At 38.1% G+C, this 22,567-nt stretch overlaps 1 protein-coding gene across 1 annotated transcript in view; it reads left to right on the top strand.

Moving 5' to 3' along the window:
- LOC148880133 (calcium-dependent lipid-binding protein-like) overlaps positions 1–20,758 on the top strand; it is a 39,627-nt gene extending 18,869 nt beyond the window's left edge. Inside the window, exons 3-11 of the mRNA XM_088961967.1 lie at positions 13,606–13,656; positions 14,475–14,595; positions 15,852–15,973; positions 16,146–16,244; positions 16,976–17,056; positions 17,152–17,237; positions 17,916–18,141; positions 19,252–19,416; positions 19,972–20,758. Of these exons, the coding sequence (XP_088818093.1) occupies positions 13,606–13,656; positions 14,475–14,595; positions 15,852–15,973; positions 16,146–16,244; positions 16,976–17,056; positions 17,152–17,237; positions 17,916–18,141; positions 19,252–19,416; positions 19,972–20,445 (1,425 nt within the window). The 3' untranslated portion in view covers positions 20,446–20,758. The remainder of the gene's footprint in view (positions 1–13,605; positions 13,657–14,474; positions 14,596–15,851; positions 15,974–16,145; positions 16,245–16,975; positions 17,057–17,151; positions 17,238–17,915; positions 18,142–19,251; positions 19,417–19,971) is intronic.
- Positions 20,759–22,567: the final 1,809 nt, after the last annotated feature.

Below are 22,567 nucleotides of genomic sequence, written 5' to 3'. Positions count from 1 at the left end.
TCCCCCTAAAGAGAAGGATGGGATGACTGGAAAAAGGAGGACTCCAAAAAGGTAATATCCTTAGAGACATATCTCTTGCCAGAGAGAGCATCAAAGCATCTATAGCCTTTCTGGACAAGAGAGCAACCGAGGAAGACACATTTAATTGACTTAGGGTCAAACTTATACCGGGAAGGACTCATATCATGAACAAAACAAACACAACCAAAGATTTTAAGGGGGGGATTGAAAAGAGGTTCATCAGGAAAGAGAAGTTGATGATGAGACAGAAGATTAAGGGTCCTTGAAGGAAGCCTGTTGATGAGATACATAAATGTTTCAATAGCATCACCCCAGAAACGGGTGGGAACAAGAGTCTGAAGCAGTAAACCCTTGAGCAACCTTAACCACATGCCTATTCTTCCTTTCATCTACCCCATTTTGTTGTGGAGTATGACTACATGAACTTTGGTGAATAATGCCCCGATCTTCAAGAAATCTATGCAAATGATGTTCAAAGTATTCCTTGGCATTGTCAGATCTTATCATCTTAACTCTTTTCTCAAACTGTCTCTACCATATTCATGAAGTTTTGAACCACCATAAGAACTTCATCTTGACTTTTCATCAAGTAGAGCCATGTATACCGACTGTAGTCATCAATGAAGAGGATGAAGTATTTATACCCACCCATGCAAGGGATAGCATATGGGCCCCAAACATATGTGGTTCTACATTGTTTTGTGTTTAACAAGAGAAGAGAAGAGAAAGAGAGGAGAGGTGAGAGGACTGAGAGCCCAAAGAATACTGCAGGCGTGTGCAGTATGTTATTATTTATACTAGGCTGGTCGTACAACATAAAATATGAATAAATTACAAAAGTACCCTTGCAGTACTAAACATGTGTACAACAACATCTGTCAACACACCCTCAAGTTGGGGCATAGATATCAATCATGCCCAACTTGTCACAGAGATCATGATGTTTGGAATGGTGTAGCCCTTTTGTGAAGATGTCTGCAAGTTGGTTCTCAGAGCTGACATAGGGAATACATACTTTGCCTGTGATGACTTTCTCTCTGATAAAATGCTTGTCCACTGGCTTGTCCACTGGAATGGGTTAGCAGCAATGTTTATAGCTGTTTTGTTATCACATAATATAGAGTCATAGGCTTGTCCACTGGGAAACCCAGCTCACTCAACAGATTCTTTATCCACATACCTTCAGCTACTCTGTGAGCCATTGCACGATATTCAGCTTCAGCACTGGATCTAGCCACAACATTTTGCTTTTTACTCCTCCATGTAACAAGGTTCCCCCCTATAAAGGTGCAGTAGCCACTAGTAGACTTTCTGTCACTTTGAGATCCAGCCCAATCTGCATCTGTATAAACTTCAACTTTCAAATGTTCATGCCTTTGAAATAGCAAGCCAGCACTAGGAAACTTTTTTAGATATCAAATGATTCTTTCTACTGCTTCAAGATGAGTGGACCTAGGTGCATGCATGAATTGACTGAGGACACCAACAACATAAGCAATGTTTGGGAGAGTCATAGAAAGATATAACAATCTCCCTACAAGCCTCTGAAACTGTTTCACATCCTTGAGAGGTTCACCTTGGCTGTCACCTAATTTATGGTTGGGGTCAATGGGAGAGTCAACTGGCTTCACTCCCATCTTTCCAGTGTCCTGAAGTAAATCTAGGACATATTTCCTTTGGGAAATGAAGATACCCCTTTTTTATCGGGCAACTTCAATTCCAAGGAAGTATCTGTGAGGTCCTAGATCCTTCACTTCAAACTGAGTGGCAAGGAAACCCTTCAACCTCTGGATTTCATCCTTCTAGTCACCAGTAACAATTATGTCATCCATGTATACTATTAAAGCAGCCTTTTTACCTTCTCCTCTTTTCACAAACAGTGTGTGATCTGATTGACATTGCTTGCTTGTATCCTTTATGCTGAACCGCAACATGGAATCTACTAAACCAAGCTCTTGGTGATTGTTTCAGCCCGTATAAAGACTTCTTCAACTTGCACACTTTCTGTTCATTGCCTTGAGCCAGGAAACCAGGGGGTTGAATCATGTAAACTTCCTCTTCAAGATCACCATTCAAGAATGCATTCTTGATGCCAAGCTGATGTAGATCCCAATCCAGATTAGCAGCAAGAGAGAAAAGAACTCTAATGGAGTTCATCTTGGCAATAGGGGCAAAAGTTTCTGCATAATCAACTCCGGACACTTGAGTAAACCCCTTTTCCACTAAGCGAGCTTTATAGCTCTCCACCGTTCCATCAGCTCTATGCTTGACAGTGAACACCCATTTACATCCAACTGGATCCTTACCCTTAGGAAGATCTACAAGTTCCCATGTGTCATTTTTATGAAGGGCATTAATTTCTTCCTTCATGGCATCTGTCCATTCAACTACTGAAAGAGCTTCTGCAACATTTTTGGGGATAGGGACACTGTCAATAGAGGTAAGGAAAGCACGAAATGAGGGTTAAATGTTCTCATAGGAAACAAAGTTGGAAATGGGATGTTTAGTGGTGCACAATCTAACACCTTTCCTGTAAGCAATAGGAAGGTCAAGGTCATTAGCAGCAGAGGTATCAATTTCAATAGAATGATGAACATCATTGGGAGCCAAGTTACCTGAGTGGGTATGATCCTCCCTCGAGGAGTTTGATGGCACTGGAGGTACAGCTTCTAGATTCTCCACAACTCTTGAATTTGGTTGGCCTTTGCGATGACGAAAGAAGACACGAAAAGGCGGAGGATCAGGAAAAGAAGGGAGCTGAACCAGTTTCTCCTCATGCCTACACTCCCCCTGAGGAGAAACAAGAAAGAAAGGCTCATCCTCAAAGAAAGAAACATCCATGGAGACATAGAACTTCCGAGAAACAGGATCAAAACAATGGTATCCCTTTTGAGTGAAGGAGTAACCAAGGAATATGTAAGGAATAGCACGAGAATCCAATTTCCCACGGGTGGGAGACAGATTTTGGACAAAGCACCGACAACCAAATACACGAGGAGGAATGGGAAGAAGGGGGGCCTTAGGAAAGAGAAGCTGATGTGGGGCTTTGTACTCTAACCAACGAGAGGGCATACGGTTAATGAGGTAGGTGGAAAAAAGAACGGCCTCAAGCCAAAAACGTTTGGGGACATTCATATGGAGTAGTAAACCCCAAGCCAATTCAAGGAGATGGTTGGTTCTTCCGTTCAGCCATACCATTTTGTTGTGGTGTTCGGGCACAAGAGCTACGGTGAAGTGAACCACGCGAAACAAAGAATTCCGTGAGATCACTATGAAAAAACTCTTTCACATTGTCTGACTGAAAATTTTGGATTTCAGTTTGAAATTGAGTGAAGACCATCTACTGAAAATCTTGGATTTTTTTTGGTACTTCCTCCCTGGTTCACATACAATATACCCAAGTATATTTAGAATAATCATCAATGAGGGTAATAAAATACTTGTAACCACTCTCAAATGGTAAAGTAACAGGGCCCCATACATCAGAATGAACAATGTGAAAAGGAAATTTAGATTTACTATTTTTTTGAAGAAAATGAGTTCTACAATGTTTACTTAACTGACACGTTTGACAAAAGAAATCTGAAACAGACATTGACTTTAACAGTTCTGGAAATACAACTTTTAAAGATCAAAAGACAAATTACCAAGGCGACAATGCCATAAATAAACTTGACTCTTATAGGACTGACTCATAGACTCTGTAACATGAAGACCAACCTTATTCTCTAGCATGTAAAGTCCATCAACCATATGTCCCCAACCAATTGTCCTCCCCGAGGCCAGATCCTGAGTCACACAATGATAAGGAAAAAAGGTCACTGAGCAGTTTAAGGAGTTAGTAACACTACTAACAGAGAACAAATTAATGGGAAATTTTGGAACATGTAGGACATCAGAGAGGGTAAGGCCAAGGGGAAGAGAGATGGTTCCTTGACCAGCAATGGAAGTGTATGATCCATCAGCTAGTCTCACCTTGTCTCTTCCAAAAAGAAGGTGATAGGTTTGAAAGTAAGAGGACGTACCAATCATGTGTTTTAATGTTCCAGAATCAATGATCCATGGAGAGTTAAGGGTGTGAGAAGCAACATGGAAAGCTGTGGCAGAGTTACCTGACGTAGATGCAAATGAGGTTGAGGGAGGAGCATCCATCTGACGAATTGCTCTACCATAGAGCTCTAAATGGTCACGAAAGGAATTCATAATATCCTCCTTCGGGTCAGATCCAGAAAGATGTGTCTGAGTCACAGTAGGAATGGAGGGCTGATTCTCTCGAGTAGCCATGTTGGCCATGTTGTATTTCTTTGTACCTTGCTTTCCGGACCTTTTATTCACATCTGAACCTTGCTTCTTATTCAGATCTTGAGCCCATTTTGGTTTCCCATGAAGATCCCAACAGGTATTTCTGGTGTATCGGGGTTTTTGGCAATGAGTGCACCACAATTTGTCCTTATCTTCTATTTTTTTCTGGAGATCTTCTTTCTTGGAAGAAGATCCCACACTAGTAGAGAAACCCCCTTTTGCTACTAACACAACTGCATCCTCACTAGGGTTGTTCATCAAATTCCTTCTGCTCTCTTCAGATTGTACAAGAGCATAAACTTCCTAAACTGATGGAAGATCCTTAGAACTGAGAATCTGTACTCTGATAGATTCATACATAGGATTCAAACCATCTGAGAAGGCAAACACTCTTTGCTGGGAGACAAGTTTCTTGTACAGTTTTGCATCCTCATCACACTTCCAATCCACATTTTGGTAATGGTCCAACTCCTTCCAGACAGAAGTCAAGTCAGAGTAATATACTAATAAACACCTCTCCCCCTGTCTACAAGTAGACGATTCTGCCTGCAGTTGATAGATCTTGGCATAGTGTCGCAGTTCTGAATATGTAGATTTTGCTTGTTCCCAGATCTCATTTGTAGTTTTAGCCTACATGAAATTCTTCCTTATTTGAGGTTGCATGGAGACCAAGAGCCAAGACATAACCATACTGTTCTCCTAAATCCATCTATCATATTCAGCACTCCCAGAGTGTGGTTCTTTAATTCTCCCATTAATATAGCCTATCTTCCCCCTTGCAGTGATGTATAACTTGATCCCTCTTGACCACTCTAGGTAATTTAAACCATCAAGAGGGACAACAGCCATAGGAAAGGATAGGTCACCACCCCCACTCATTCCATTCAGCATTGAAGAAACTCCAGATGTGGTTGAATCTTCACCACTCATGATTTCAGGTTTAAAAAACAGCATCCAAAGAAGGAGCACTGCCTCACAAAGTTGTTACAGAAGGCACCAGGCACTTCCTGACCTTCAGACCACTAAAAAGATTGTTATTGCAGTACACAAATAGGTCCTTACGACCTACAGCTTCACAAGGATCCAAGAACAAACACTGTTGTTGCAGCATGTAAACAGGTCTGTATGACCTACGGTTTTACAGGAATCCAAAAGACAAACACTGCTGTTGCAGCACACAAACAGGTCTGTATGACCTACGGTTTTACAGAGATCATACAACCCCACAGCAGAATAGAAGGAGCAAGGTGAAGTTCACCACACACCTAATCGACAGACCTGGTACAGTGCCAACTTCAGGGCATCCGAACAGTCAGTGAAGTCAAAGTAAAAGAAATAGCTACTTCAGTCCATCAACAGGGTAGCCGAATAGCAATAACACAAAAAAGAACACCTCAGTCGAATATTAGGGCATCAACAGTCCATCAATGGGTGCAAAGAAACACAAAAAAACTTTAGTTGAATACCAGGGCACCCGAACAGTAGATAATACCTTCTTGAACATCAGATGATAGCCTCTCTATAAACCAGAACTTTCTCTACGCTGGAAGATGAAAAGCCAGGCAGACTTCTTTGAACATCAGATAGAAAACTCTCTATAAACCAGAACTCTTTTCTACGATGGAAGATGAAAAGTCAGGCAGGCATCTTCTTGCTTAAGGTCAAACAGCAGATGGATACAGCTGGGAGTTGAAGAGACTGACTGCTCGACATTGGAAGATGAACAAATCAGATTTTCTTGACATCACCCTTCAGGCTTGGACGACTTGCTCTGATACCATGTTGAACAAGAGAAAAGAGAAAGAGAGGAGAGGCGAGAGGACTGAGAGCCCAAAGAATACTGCAGGCGTGTGCAGTATGTTATTATTTATACTAGGCTGGTCATACAACATAAAATATGAAGAAATTACAAAAGTACCCTTGCGGTACTAAACATGTGTACAACAACATTTGTCAACATTTTGATAGATGACAAACTTCACATTCAAAGTTCATATTTGACACTAAGTCAAATAAGTTTGGAAACAAAAGTTTTATAGAATTGAAAGACATATGACCAAGATGACAATGTCATAATTTCAAAAGACTCATTTTCTCATTTGAACAAGACTTGGTTTGGCTTAATAATCCATGCTCTAAAGGTCCATCAAAGAGGTAGACTCCATCAGCTTCATGCCCACTTCCAATCATCTTCCCTGTGCTCAAGTCCTGAGAAACACAATGGGTAGGAAAAAAGGTCACTAAGCAATTATGGGATTTTGTAAGAGAACTAACAGACAACAAACTTTTATGTAATTGGGGCACATGAAGAACCGATTCAAGAGAAAGATTATGAGAGAGTTTGACTTCACCCTAACCCGAAATAAGGGTCTGAGATCCATCAACAACATTAATCTTGTCTTTCCCTGGGGTTAACTTATATGAGGTAAAATGTGAAGGCATACCAGTCATATGGGCACTGGCCCCAAAGTCTACAATCTAAGGACTAAAAGATGTCGAACAAGAAAGTGCAGTACCTGTCTTGGCATATGAACCAGATGGATTACTAGTCCAGAACCAGATGAGGAGGATGTACCACCCTTTTCCAGCTGTAGCAGTAAATTCCTGAGTTTGTCCATTACATCAGAGGAGTCATGAACACTAGAATGTTGAACATCATTACCAACTATAGCCAAGAGAGAGCATTTCCCTTCCTCCCAGTTTTGTACTTTTCTAGTTTTAAGTGAGGATTGAGCTTCCAACACTTTTCCTTAGTATGTCTTGGCTTCTTGCAATAATCACAAACCACACCCTCAGCCTTCTCAATAACATGGTGTTTACTAGTATTTTGCTTAGATCGAGATGACATAAAGGCAGAGTGATCAATCATAGGAGGTTGGATCATGGTTGTCCTTCTACTCTCTTCCCCTTGTACAAAGGAGTATGCGGAAGCAAGAGTGACAATGTCGGCACTAAGAATATGTTGCCTAGTAAAATCAAACTCTAGATTCAAGCTAGCCAAGAAATCAAACTCTATTCTCCTCTATATACTTTCAATATTGCTCACCATCTTCAGGGTCCTTCCATACAAGAGTCTTCAGGTGATCCATTTCTTCTCAGATAGACTGTAGAGAAGAGAAATACATAGCCACAGATCTCTCCCCCTGACGCATACTACAAGCTTCCCTCCGAAGCCGGTATACTCTAGCAATATTGTTAACTTGGGAATAAGTGGCAACAACTCTATCCCAAATACCTTTGGCCATTGAGAGAAATATGTAGCTTCTTGCAATATGAGGTTGCATTGAGCAAATCAACCATGACATTACAAGGGAGTTATTCTGTTCCCACTTCGCATATTTTGGATCTTCTAGATTTGGCTTCACCTCCTTTCCTGTGATGAATCCCAGTTTACCTCTCCTAGCGATGGTAAGTTTAGCAGATTGGGACCACTCTAAAAAGTTGGTTCCATCAAGTTTAATAGTGGTTATCATACCATTGGAAATGTCTGCACTTCCTCGGAACACACTGGAAACCATCTATACATCCTTAGATGATTCCATAATCTATCAAAACACTTTCGCGTCAACCAAAAGGGGCCCCAAATACTAAACCATAGCTAAGGATCCAAGAAGGCCACCACATGGTTAAGAAGCAAAAAAGGGCCAAAAAACTAAGTTGGCGCCAAAATAGAGGGAGAAGAAAATCTCCCAAAATTGTCTAGGGCTTAGAAAAATACGGGACCACTTCCTATTGCTCCCAAGGTAAGAAACAACTTGAATGGTCTATATTTTACAGCAAAAAAATTGATTAAACAAAGTGTATAAGGCTCGACATCAGATCTGGATTTTTTGCAATTTTCTGCTTGAAAAATCTATTAAAAATCATAGAAGCTTCGAACGATGACAAGAGCCATACCAAAAATCTTCTAAAATCAAGGTGAACCAAACCATATATGATTCATGTATTGCCGCCGACACCTGTACGGACTGCTAACGTCATCCGACGGTGGTCTGACGTCAGCAATTCATCTCATGCAAGAGATTCAGAAAGAAAGGTATTCCCAAGTGCCTTAACCTTTCTCTGATACCAAGTTGTCAACTAGTATTGTAAATCTAGGGTTTGTATGAGAAAGGAAGAAAGAAAGAGAGAAAGGAGAAAAAGAGAGGAATGTGTCAATTGGTGTGTTCTTGTTACTATTCACACCCTCAAAAGCATTTTATATTTTGAAACAAGAAATTACAAAGAGGTCCCTACTTGGGCACCCAAATACAAAAAGAGTACAAAGAGAAGAGGTAAATACTAAAAACACCCTTGCCTAAATTTTTTCAACATGTAGGAGCTAGAATAGGTAAACAAAAAGGAGTCTGATCTTCACTAATATTCTCCCCCTAAAGAAAAGGACAAGACGACAGAAAGAAAGGAGTGGATTTAAGGAAGGTGACATCCTTGGAAACATATCTTCTACCAGAATGAGGATCGAAGCATTTATAGCCCTTTTGGACAAAAGAATAACCAAGAAAGACATATAACAAACTTTGAATCAAGCTTAAACCATTAGAGACTCATGTCATGAACAAAGTAAATGCAACCAAAGACCTTGAGAGAAAGACAAAAGACTAGATCATTAGGGAAGAAGAGTTGATGAGGAGATTGAATATGAAGAGTCCTAGAAGGAAGCCTGTTAATAAGGTATTCAACTGTTTCAACTGCATCTGCCCAGGAACAAGTTGGAATATGCATCTAGACCTTGAGAGGAAGATAGAAGTCTAGATCATCAGGGAAGAGGAGTTGATGAGTAGATTGAATATGAAGAGTCTAGAAGGAAGTCTGTTCATAAGGTATTCAACTGTTTCAACTGCATCTCCCCAAGAACAAGTTGGAATATGCATCTAGAATGGTAAGCCTCGACTTCAGTCACATGTCTATTTTTTTGCTCAACCACTCCATTTTGTTGGGGAGTATAACTATACAAACTTTGATGAATTACTTCCCTCTCTTCAAGGAAGGCTCGTAAGTTCTTCTCAAAGTATTCCTTTGTCTTGTCAAATCTTATCATTTTGATCTTCTTGTCAAACTGTGCCTCTACCATATGAAAGAAAATTTGAACAATTGGTGGAACTTCATTCCTACTCTTCATTAGGTATAGCCAAGTGTATCTAGAATAGTCATCAATGAAAATAATAAAATGCTTGTATCCTCCCATGCAAGGAATAGAATATGGACCCCATACATCAGAATGTACCAAAAAAAGAGAAAATTTTTTCTATTACTGGAAAAATATGTGTTTCTACATTGTTTTGATGGATGACAGACTTCACATTGAGGACTCAAACTTGTCACAAACTGATACATATTAGGAAACAAAAGTATTCTACAACCAAAGGGCACATGTCCAAGGCGACAATGCCATAGCTTCAAAAAACTCAAATTTTCATTTTGACAAGAATTAGTTTGGCACAATAATCCTTACTCAGGGGCTTACTAGAAAAAGTAAAATCCATCTACTTCATGTCCACTTCTAATCGTCTTCCCCATGTTAAGGTCCTAAAAAACACAATGAAAGGGAAAGAAGATTATAGAACAATTATGAGATTTTGTAAGGGAGCTAACAGATAAGAGATTTTTATGCAATTGAGGAACATGAAGAACAAAACTCAAGGAAAGATTAGGTGTAAGATTTACTTCACCCAACCTCGAGATTGGAGTCTGAGACCGATTTGCTACAATAATCTTACCTTTTCTAGGAGTTAACTCATATGAGATAAAGTGGGAAGGCATACTAGTCTTATGTGCACTAGCTCCAGAATCCACAATCTAGGAGCTAGGAAAGGAAAGATGACAAACAAATGCAATACCTGTTTTAGAAAAAGAGGTGGAAGGATTGCTAAAACCAACAAAGGTAATGGACCCACTCTTCTCTAGCTAAATCAAGAGGCTCTTAAGCTTGTCCATCACATCAAAGGAGTCATGTCGAGAAGGCTAGATAGCAGCAGTCTAACTATCACCTCCAACTATAGCTAGATGAGCATACCCTTCTTTCCAACTTTTAACTTTTCAGATTTCAACTGTGGGTGTAGCTTCCAACACTTGTCCTTAGTGTGTCTAGGCTTCTTGCAATATTCACACACCACTTTATCAGTCTTCTCACTTGCAACAGACCTACCTATATTCAGCCTAGGTTTAGAAGACATAAAGGCAAGGTGTTCAATGTTAGTATTCTGCACCATAGCAACCCTCCTACTCTCTTCTCCTTGCACCAAGAATATTCCATAACAAGTAAAACAGTACCACTATTAAGGATATGTTGCCTGGTGAAGTCTAACTCAGCATTTAACCTAGTCAGGAAGTCATGCAACCTATTATTTTCCATATATTTTCTATATTGCTCACAATCCCTAGGATCCTTCCATTCTAGAGCCTCCAAATGATCAATTTCTTCCCATAGAGATTGTAAAGAGGAGAAGTACATAGCCACAATCCTCTCCCCATGACACATACTACAAGCCTCTCTTTAGAGTTGATAAACTTTAGCAATGTTTTTAACCTGGGAATAGGTGGTTGTCACCCTATCCCAAATATCTTTGGTTGTAGAGAGAAACATGTAATTTTTGGCTATATGTTGTTGCATTGAGCATACTAGTCATGACATTACCAAGGAATGATTATCTTGTTCTTACTTAGCATGTAGAGAGATATATTGTATTTGGGCTTTTGGAGGTTACAGTGGTGTATTTGTAATGATGATAAATTTTGGGGACTTGTATGTATTTATGGGAGGAAGAGGGGCCTGTGTGAAATTCTGGTATAATTTGGCCTTTTGTTTTTTTAAGCCATTGGTTGTGTGGGATTAGGGTTGAGAGTGGATATTTTGTTGTGAGTCTATAGAGAGGTCAGTTGTTTGATTTATTGTCTAAAAGTTTGGTTGTTGGTCATCTATCCAAGTTTGGTGTTTTCTTTGGGAGCTCTAATTTTTCGAAAAAGTGTTACAGAAGCTCTACAACTTCTCTGGTCTATTTATGATGATTATCAATATCAGCATGTGATTTGGTGTTCGAGAAAATGTCTCGATGGTGCAAAATTTCTACAATGGTTCTCCATTGTTATCATCAGTTCTGATCTGATCTATTTTGTGGATTGGTTTGATATTTGGACTATTTTAGTGAATGATGGATCTATTATCATTGGTCAATATTTGGTTTGTTTACCTCATATATGTATTGCATGGAAGATGTTTGACAAAATGCATCAGCAATGATCATTTATTATGCTCATTACTTATGGGTTATTGTTGAAGAAATCCTTGGAGTTTTGATCTCCTTCGGTGGCATGGGATTTTGATTCACTTTATCTAGTTGGGTTTCCGATTGGCCAACTCCGATTTCTCAAATTGGTTTATCGAGTTCATAATTGGCTTTCCGTTGATTAACTCTGAATCTTTGCTTTGGTTTATGGAGTTCAGCATAGTTGGCTTTTCACTAGCCAACTCTGCTTTGGTAATTCTGTTGGCATTTTTGATAATCTAGTTGTTTGACATTGTTGGTTCTTCAATTCGGTGATTGCGGTTGGCCTTTTAATGGATAAATTTGATTCTTTGGCATGATATGTGTTGACTTTCCATTGGCCAACTTCAGTTTGGTAATTACTAGATCATTAATTATCTCTACTCTGGCTTTCCGACATGAATTCATTCAGCTTTCTAACATCCAATTTTGGTTTCTAAGAGGCTTCTTCAACATCTTAAGTTTCATGGTTGTTGCTTCAACAATACACCTATTTTCATGTAAGTTGCTTCAACATTCTTTCTTTTAAACTCAAGTCGGTTTTCCCACCTTGAGTTTGAGGGAGGGTGTAGAGAGATGCACTATATTTGGTTGTATTTGGGTTTTTTGGAAGTTATAGGGGTGAATTTTTAATGATGATAAATTTTGGGGAATTGTATATATTTATGGGTGGAAGAGGGGGAAATTCTGGTATAATTTGGCCTTTTTCTTATTTAAGCCATTAGTTGTGTGGGATTAGGGTTAAGTGAGAGTGGATATTTTGTTGTGAGTTTGTAGAGAGGTCACCCATTTATCCCTTACTCTCATAGTGGATATTTTTCCCTTTCTTCCCATGTGTGTAGGCTACTGAGCCGAACTGCATCAAATCTTGGTGTTTTCTCTATTCTTCTTCTTACTTTCTTCTTGATTTGTTATTCTAGTCTCCTTGCCCATGAGAAATCCCTAGCTTACCCCATCCCCCAACAGTAAGCTTAGCTGATTGGGACCACTCAAGAAAGTCAGTTCTGTCAAGTTTCATAGTGGTTATCATCCCACTAGTGACATCAACACTTCCAGGAAGAACACTAGAAGTAAGCTAAATATCTTTGGGAGGCTCCATAGTTTACAGCTTTTGGGAACACCAAGCCCTACTCCAAGAACACTCTCTTCACTTCCAAGGCACCCTAGCCATAACCGGACCAAAGACAAACCCCAACAATCGGGTACAATCACAGTTTAGCAATAAAAAGGGCAAAAAAAGGAGTTGGTGGAAAAATATAGAAGGGAAGAAAAAATACCCAAAAATTTTCTAAGGCTTAGAAAATATGAAACCACTTCCTATCTTCGAAGAAATTTGAACCGATCTGAATGGCATAGGTCTCACATGTTCAGACAACTGCAATCAACCAAACAAGTAGGAATACCCATTTTCGAAATTTTCTGTAATTTCAGTCCAAAATTCACCTTTAAACATCCACAATATGCATATCAAGAAGGTCAGTTGCCACAGGCTGTACAAACTACAGACATCATCCAACAGTGATATGACATCAGCAGGCAACTAGGATGACGAAGCTCCTCAAGAAAGAACCTCTAGACCTCCCTACTCTCATACCAAAGATGAGAAGAAGAAGATGGGGAAGAAACTGTCAAATGTGTGGGGTGTGTTTCTGTTCACTCCCACAAAGAAAGATTATATTAAGACTAAATTACACATATACCCTTAGCTATAGGCGCCCAAATACAAATAGGTGAAGAAAGGCAAATAAACCCTTACAAATAAAACATAGTTTCAACAGTTTCCTATTTTACTTTTTTATGTGTGATTCTTTGAAAAATTTTAAGGTCAATAATTATCAACTTCTGTTTAACAATGGATACAGCATTGAACAGACAGAATGGCAGACCAGGAGTCATAGAGCTGAACCCATATAGTTGGAACAAATCTTAGATGATGATGATGAATTATGTACTACTGTTCTTCACTTCTTTTTCTTTTTTTTTTTTTATGTATATAATTTCATTTTGTTGAATCTTTCAGGTCAAATGGTTGAACAAACAACTAAGCAAGTTGTGGCCTTTTGTTGCTGAAGTAAGCTCTTTACATATATTTTCTTTTATATTATCCTCATGGATGGAATTGTTGAGCATTTACTTTTTATTTAACGTTCTTGTCAACAGTACTGAAAAGTCAAGAGCAAACTTTCCTTTCTGAAGATTGGAAGTTGAATCAGTACTTTTTCAGATGTGGCTTGCTTGCTTTTGGTATATACCTTTAAGATAGTTTGAGGATATGGGTTTCTTATCATACTGATGACATGTTGATAAGTTCCCCATTAATTTATTTATTTTTATTTTTTATACAGCAATTATTATCTTTGTCAACTTGGGATTACCTTTCAGCTTCCCTCTCTACATATACAATTTTGACTTAATATTTAATATAAATACTTTGTTACTAATCAGGAAAAAAGTTCTCATTGCATATCTGTTAGTTTGTTGGCCATTGATTGTTCTTTAGTTGAATTTGGAGATATGTGGCAAGCCATTTTTCAATGTTGTTCTTCTGGCTTAACATATCTGATATTAAATTAAATCTTTGTATAAGTTTTTCCTGAAATTGGCATTGATTATAATCATATTCTTCTTAGAAAATAGAGTTGAATGTCATTACAGTATGGTTAAGGGCTGATGTACTTTCTTGTATGATGGTTAGCCGACCTCCTTATATGGGTATTCTACTTTTTGTACTCACCATTTAATAAAATACAGAACTGTTACTCATCCCAAAAAAAAGCTATGTCACAACAATATCTAAAGTTTTAAAATGTCGTTGATTATGCTTGCAGTTCACTGGCTCTTGATTTTCAGTTTGTTAATTTAATATTGTTGGTATATGCTTGTCCCCAGGCAGCAACAATGGTCATAAGGGAATCTGTTGAACCACTGTTGGAAGAATATCGACCTCCAGGAATTACGTCACTGAAGTTCAGAAAACTCTCGCTTGGAGATGTGGCACCTAAAATTGAAGGTCTGAGTTTATAATACCTTCAGTTTACTTCTAATGGTTAGGGAAACTGTGTTCTAATCTATATACTGAATAGTGGGTTGTTAGTTCAAATCTGTGATTCCTAATTTAAGTTACAGCATTGATAAAAAAATGTCATTAACCAATGTTTGGCCAACCGTGCAAGTTTTCTGGGGTCTTGGGAGGGCTGGACTGGATCCTAACCTCTTTTTTTCTTCTTTGTTCAAAGTCTATTCTGTGACATCTTTCTCTTGCGGTTCCACTTCCACAAAATGTCCAACCAGACAAGTTTCTAACAACTCCAACCTCTCCTTTAATTTTCCAGCATCTGAAAGTTCAACCAGGCACATAGTCTTTTGTAATATCCATTCAGTCCCTCAGTGGCATAATATCCCTGAAAATATTATGAATTCTGTTGTCACATCTTTTGGTTCTAAATGGAAAGTATGCTTCTTCATTTCCTTTTTTTCTTGTTGATCACTAGCTGAAAACTTTTATTAAATAAGAGAAATATAAGTACACGAAAGGGGGAGATAAAATATCTTAGCTCCCCACCAATAGATTAAAAGAAAAACTTAGAAATTAGCCCAAAATAAAGAATCCCTATATGCCCCTTGTTTGGCTAAAATGCCACTGTTATCTTCCTTTACCCATCTAATCACCACCTCTGAATCACCTTCAAAGATCAACCTCCTGAAGTTCAGATCCCGAGATTTTTGGATACCTTCCAGAGCCGTAAAGATCTCATATCTAAGTGAGTCTCCTCCAATAGGGCCTGAGAACAAAGCTAAAATAATCCCCTCTTCATTCCTGAACAGACCCCCAATTCCAGAAGGCCCTGGATTCCCCACACTACATCGATCAATATTCAGTTTTATGAATCTATAAGGTGGGGACATCCAAGAGGGGCTAGAAGACCTCTTAAATTGGGCAGTGTTAGCTATCTCTTTCTAGTTTCTTATCAAGTCAGCCAGTGAGACATCTGTGAATAGGTCCACAGATTTCAGCCAATGGACCACCCTCAACATAATCAGTTCTGTTAAACTCTCACTTCTTTATTTCCTTTTCTAGTTTGATAATTGGTATTTTTCCTCATTTTCCTTAGGTGGCCTCTCTTTGATTTGATTCTCCTCTCAACATCATAATATAATTCAGAAATCATTCTTAGGCTCTGATCTTGCCTATGTGCTGTCCTGTTCATCTTTTGTGTTGCACATTTTTAATGCAAATTTACATATATAATGATTTAATAAATGCAGGTATTCATGTTCAGAGCCTTAAAAAAGGTCAAATCACAATGGACATTGACTTCCGATGGGGTGGTGATCCAAACATCATACTTGCTGTTGAAGCGGCACTTGTTGCATCTATACCCATTCAGGTTAGCAGTAAAACTTCTCTGAATAAAATACATACTTGGAAGGGTTTGGTAAACAAAAGCATTCTTTCTTCCAAATAGGAGTTATTAAGCTGATCTTGTACTGCATTATGCAATTAGTGTTTCAGTGTGTATACTTCTATCTTAAATATTCTGTTTCCACTGTTGGCTGCAGTTGAAGGATCTTCAAGTTTTCACTGTTGTTCGTGTAATTTTCCAACTTTCTGAAGAGATCCCTTGTATTTCTGCTATTGTTTTTGCTCTCCTTTCTGAGGTATGAATAACCATTGAATGTATTGCAAGCTCACTGGAAGAATTATTCAGTTATATTTTATTGCCTTGAATTGTTTTCTACTTGCATTTCATAGAAACAGGTAGAAGTGCAATCATCTGATGCCTCTACCAAATATAAAGTCTTTGTATGACATGCATGCACATGCCATTAACTATTGAGTTCACAAAATCAGATAGTCAATCAAGTTTCATCAAAGCCTTGAGGTGGGTGATCTTATTATCTTAATGTCTCATGTATGTAAGGCTAGTCCTGCAAACACTGTAATTAATTGGAGTAATTGATGAGCATTTTATGTGGCACTGCAGTAAATGAGCAACAATATAGTAGACATAAAGGGTGTGAAATCAAGACAATTTGTCTTTTTTTTACTTCAACAGCATTAACAGAGTACACTATTGTGATAGGTCCTTCTAGAACCTTGAACTGTTCATAAACATGCTACCTATATTTTGGTCCCTTGGTGACATCATATTTAAGATAGCATACAATTCCATCCTTTTAACTTCATGCTTAAGATTCTATTAGGGATTGATTTCAATACTTCTATTCTATGCTTCAAGGTTGGGTAGTGTTTAGTCTATGTGGGTTACAGCAGCAAATTTCCATTGAATTTAATCATGAACAAACTACCACTTGATCATTCTTTGATCATTACCTCACATCAATTGCAGTATCTTGAAAATGACTAATAATTGTATATTCCAAATCAGCCAAAGCCTAGAATAGATTATACATTGAAGGCTGTTGGAGGAAGCTTAACAGCACTACCTGGAATTTCTGATATGATTGATGTGAGTTCTATATATAATGTCTGTAAATTTTCTTTTCAAAATATGTTTCCATTTATTACTTAGACTCATAATACTAGTAGTTTGGAATACTGTAGGATACTGTGAATTCAATTGTCACAGACATGCTCCAATGGCCCCATCGGATAGTTGTACCACTTGGTGGTACACAGGTTGATACAAGGTAATCATGTTTCTTTTACTAACTTTTCCCCTTTCTTATTCCTTTCTGACAAGAATTTAATGTTGACACGACCACTACATTTTATTTTTCAATTCCCTTGGGACTGACATGCATCCAAATCCATGTTTTGTTACTGCCAGAACAGATTTAAACAGAATCGAGTTCTAGTATTACATTATCCATTGTTTATTCATGTCATGTACTAGCCATAAAAATATTTTAATGATATGCCATTTTCTTCTTTTCTTTCATTTTCCTTTCGTGCATGTGTGAATTTAAGTTAGTGTCTATATTTATAAGGATCTTGTGATATTAAAATAATATATATTCTCAAAGTATGATTACAAATTCTTCTAGTGAGGATCAGGCCACTTGTGGATGGTGGGGGTGTAATTTTTTTTCTATAATTTTCATATACAGAGAGTGCGCACCTGTACACTGTTTTGAGGGAAACTCTCCCTTCTTTTAATACAATCGTACTTATCAAAAATAAGTTTTGGTGCAGCATTATGATAGCAGTGTTGTTCATGTAATTGAATTTGTTTTTCTTTTTCCTGTTTCTTGACAGAAATCTTTTCTCATGTGGCAGAATTTTCTGATATGCTAAGATATTAACACATCCTGAGCCTCCAATAAATGTCATGAGAATAAACAGTGACCTTTTTCTTCATTATGCAGTGAGTTGGAACTTAAACCACAGGGGAAGCTTATAGTGACAGTGGTAAAAGCAGATGAATTGAAGAATATGGAAATGATTGGCAAATCTGATCCTTATGTCATTCTGTATATTCGACCTCTATTCAAGGTTAAAACAAAGGTTATTGACAACAACCTAAATCCTATTTGGGATGAAACATTTGAGCTGATTGCTGAAGACAAGGAGACACAATCACTTATCCTTGAGGTTCTAATCCACTTGCTCTTACTCCTTTTATCTTATAATTTGTTATCCCTTATTGTGATATCTGTCTTATTGATGTTTCAAACTGCTTCAAAAAATAAGTGTTTAGCATACATAATGTGTTGCAAAATTAGGTAAATTTTTAATTGTTTCAACTTAGATAACATTCAAGAAGGATAATTTGTAAGGGAATACTCTTTGATGCTTCTTCAGTTCTTTTCAAACCCATGATATCAACCATTGCTTATTCTTATTACTAATCAACTACTTTTGTCATCTTAACTGTTTTAAGAATTATGATAACATTTTGGTTTTAAATGAATTCACTGCTTGGCCATAGAGTTGTGTTGAAGACTAACTTGGTATGTGCATAGTGATAGTTTTCCACCTAGGCTAAAGCAACTGGTAAACGGTTTCCCACCTAATATAGTTCCTTGATCTGCATCTATCTTCATGCCAAAAATTCATTTAAGAATATCTTTGTATCATTTGCTTGGGTTTTAACCAGTGTTTTAAGACTCGGACCGGACACAAAACTGAACTGGCTGCCGGGTCATAGGTCAAATGGTTTGACTGCGGGCTACAAAGATACAAATAAAAGATTTTATAATTTATAATTCAAATCTAAGTGGTGGCGGGATGGTGGAAGTGTTATTTTTAACATAAATGACCAGGGTTCAAGTCTTGGTACCTGCATTTTATTGAAAATATATGTAATGTAATTATACAATGTATAAATTAAAGATACACAAAGAAGTATAAATGAATGATAAGTTAATCATTTGGTACATGTAAATCTAAGTATGAATGTAGATTTAGTGACCCGGGAAGGTCATAGAAACCGGTTGGATCATTGAAACCTGGCCGGTTTTCAACTGTTCCGCCAGGTTTTGACTGGTTCTTCCAGTTTTCAGAAATATGAAAACCGGGGTTTAAAATTCTGGAATGCCTTCTGGTTCCTGGGTTGAATGGTCTGAGCAGTTGGTCCGGTCCGAATCTTGAAACATTGGTTTTAAACGTTTCAAGTAAAAAATCTTGTTTTTGGACCCTGTTGATATGATAACTTGCTGAAGAATATATTACCCTTAAAAATGTTTTTTAATTGTACAACAGGTTTTTGATAAGGATGTTACACAAGACAAGAGACTGGGCATAGTAAAATTACCTTTAGCTGACTTGGAACCTGAAACTCCAAAGGATATTGAGCTGAGACTTCTGCCCTCACTTGACATGCTAAAAGTCAAAGATAAGAAAGATAGAGGATCTCTTATAGTTAAGGTATGATTTTTCTGGTTTTCTGTTTTCAAACCTATTCTCACCTTGTAATTATTAATTATTAGTTGTTTGTTATGCCTTGAGGGAAAACTGGTTCCTTTTCCATATATGCTTTTCAATTTTAGTCATGGTCACTACCATGACTTGCTTTTGTTGATCTTTTGCCGTGGCTATTGCTGGTTTCAAGTGTTGCCTCCAGATACTGCCAGATGCTGAAACATTCTTCTTGCTGTTTTCCCCATCCAATTATTTGCCATCTTGCTTGATCATGTCAAGAAATGCAAGAGCAGAAAATATTCAAACAAATATCTTGTGTGTAGATCTTTAAAACTATACTATTATGTCTGCCATCAACAAATTAATAACACTGGTACCATGAATAATGCAGCTAATATCAGGGAGAAATTGACAGACAAATGCTTGAATTGTGCTTTTTGATATCATATAAGTCTTCTGTTATGCTTGGAGACATCATTCTCCTTCATGCTACATTCATACCTTCTTTAATCTTTTTGTGGATTCGTCTGAGACACACTTCGAATTTGGATGTGCATATAGGTTTTGTATCATCAACTCGACAAGAAAGAACAGTTGGTAGCTCTTGAAGAAGAAAAGGTGATCCTAGAAGGACGGAGAAAATTGAAAGAAGAAGGGGTGATAGGGAGCACGAGGGATGCATTAGATGGAGCAGCTTCTTTGGTTGGATCAGGGGTAGGGCTAGTGGGAACTGGCATTGGAACAGGAGTTGGGCTAGTGGGAACTGGCATTGGATCAGGGATGGGCCTAGTTGGAACTGGCATTGAATCAGGAGCTGGCCTAGTTGGAACTGGCATTCAAACAGGAGCTGGCCTAGTTGGAACTGGCATTCAAACAGGAGCTGGGCTTGTTGGGAATGGAATCAATGCTGGAGTTGGATTTGTTGGCAGCGGCTTTGGTGCTATGAGCAGCGGCCTTAGTAAGGCAGGAAAGTTAATGGGGAGGAGCTTAGGGCATTCTGGCTCTTCCAAGAGAAGTGGTAACAGCACTCTATAACCCCTCGACAAGGGAACGGTAAGGGAAAGCCAGCACAAACCTCTCCATATGGCTTTGGCTAGCTGTAGGACCTGCAGTTAACCTTGTGAATTGTATGCTTTAAATGATTGGACAGGGCTACGAACTCTTGATTCTTCCTTTTCTTATTTATTTTCATCCTTTGTTTATTTTGGGCATCATCTCCGTGTATTTTGTTTATTAATTCTTAAATGCCGGTTTTTTGTAGTACGATGAATCCTAAGCTTCTGTTCATACTCCAACTTGATTTTGATTAAAAATAAAAAAAGGGAAATGCAAACCATTGCTTTGCTTATCTCGAGTGGGTCTTCATTGAATCCTCGCTTCAAGCAACAAGTGTTTTGATCTAAGATTTTGCACTAGTCTGAAGAGCATGCATGGAAACTGTTGTCTGTTCGTTGGGGCTACCTATTTTCCAATTCAGTTTCTTGGTTCCCAAAATGTTTGGACTCTCGAATGCTCAGAGGCCCACAATGTTGTGGCAGTAGTACACTGGTACTAGGTAGGTAGTATCACTAGCTCGGGCTTACTTTATGGAAACTGGCAAATACATTAAGGCTGCATTTGGCATTCCTTATTTTAAGGATTTATCTCCTTTCTCAACACTAAATTTTTAACAGCAAAAAGGAGACAAGTCCTGTTAAGCTTGGAACAAATCTGGCCGTAATAGATATCATTAAGATGATGGAGTACAAGGAGCATAACTGCTGACATCCTTAATCACTACTATATTATATGTTTTATGCATATACTATCACAACAAAACCCAACTGCTTCAAAACATAGTCTTGTTGATGTCGTAGGCTCCGGTCTGCTTTCATTGATTGTATTTACAATTCCTGTCGAGTCACAAAAATAACTAGCATTGATTTGATGTTCATCTGTGTTTCAGTAGAGGCGTATCGGTACTTTGATACACATGGAAACTTGGTTTTTTTGGTTTTTTTTTTTCAAAATTTGGTATTTGGGGAGTTAAATACATGTATTTTTCATTAAAAAAAGAATGGGTCCTGAATCACCTCTAAACAGGCGTTTTGGGACCCAAAAGATATGATGCAGTATGCCCGATATCGAAACTTTGAACCTTGATACAGACCTTTGATTCTTTTTTTTCTGAACAGCTGATATAATTAAAACTAACCAGAGCAAACACAAACACAGAGAAAAAAACTACAACAGAAACAGAAAAAGAAAAAAGGATAAATCATTCGGCTTGAATAGCCCCTGAGGCATGTATTTTTCAACCTTCTGCATAGACAACAGTTAAATCTTTAGCTAGAATTGTGCATCCAATACCAGTTGACCCAGTAGATGACATGAAAACTCCATAGGAGATATTCAGGAGGATTCCTATTGGACTGCCTTTGAAAATCTGGTTGAGGAGATCCTGTGGGAACTATATTAAAGTCAGCTTTTTCACAGTTCTGGGCTGGGTGAAGAAGCGGCTGTCCATGCAACAAGGCATTGCGCATATCCCAAAGAAGTATAAACACAATGAGAAATTTTGCAATAAAAGGTGTTTAATTTCTTTAGGAGGAGAACATAGCTTTGATCTGACCCAATCTGAAACAAATTGGCAGAGTTGGACATCATGAACATCTACGAGGTTTTATTTACTATTTGTGTTGTGACCCATACAGCCTTGGCATAATGACTGGATAAAAAAAAAAAAGGTGATGCCAAGAATTTAACTCCGAATGGCAGAAAAGACATAGTTGGTCTTGGTTTTGAAGGAACACCATCTTATCTTTTGTTTTTATACCATTCCACCACACTTTCCATATAAAGATTTGGAATCTTAGTGGGACTTTGGCTTTCCAAATGAGGCTCCAAGAAGCAGCTGTTCCAGATGATGATGGCATGTGGCAAGAAACCATATCCAGAACGAACACAATATTTTGCATTTTTGGATCTCTTCCAAAGTAATGTGTCTATATCGATCAGAGAAGACGTGCAACTGGCTGATATGATTTATAGTCCTTAGTGAATATAGATCTTAAAAGTTGAAAGTTCAAATTTCCTTCCATGTCCAGTAATTTATTTACTTTTTCATATTCAGGTTACTTGGATGATTATCTCAACTGAGAACCACCATGTAACGTGG

Source organism: Nelumbo lutea, chromosome 1 (assembly GCF_056320005.1).
Source record: "Nelumbo lutea isolate HS-2025 chromosome 1, American lotus-T2T, whole genome shotgun sequence".
Taxonomy (NCBI): domain Eukaryota; kingdom Viridiplantae; phylum Streptophyta; class Magnoliopsida; order Proteales; family Nelumbonaceae; genus Nelumbo; species Nelumbo lutea.
This window is presented reverse-complemented; position numbering and strand designations above follow the sequence as displayed.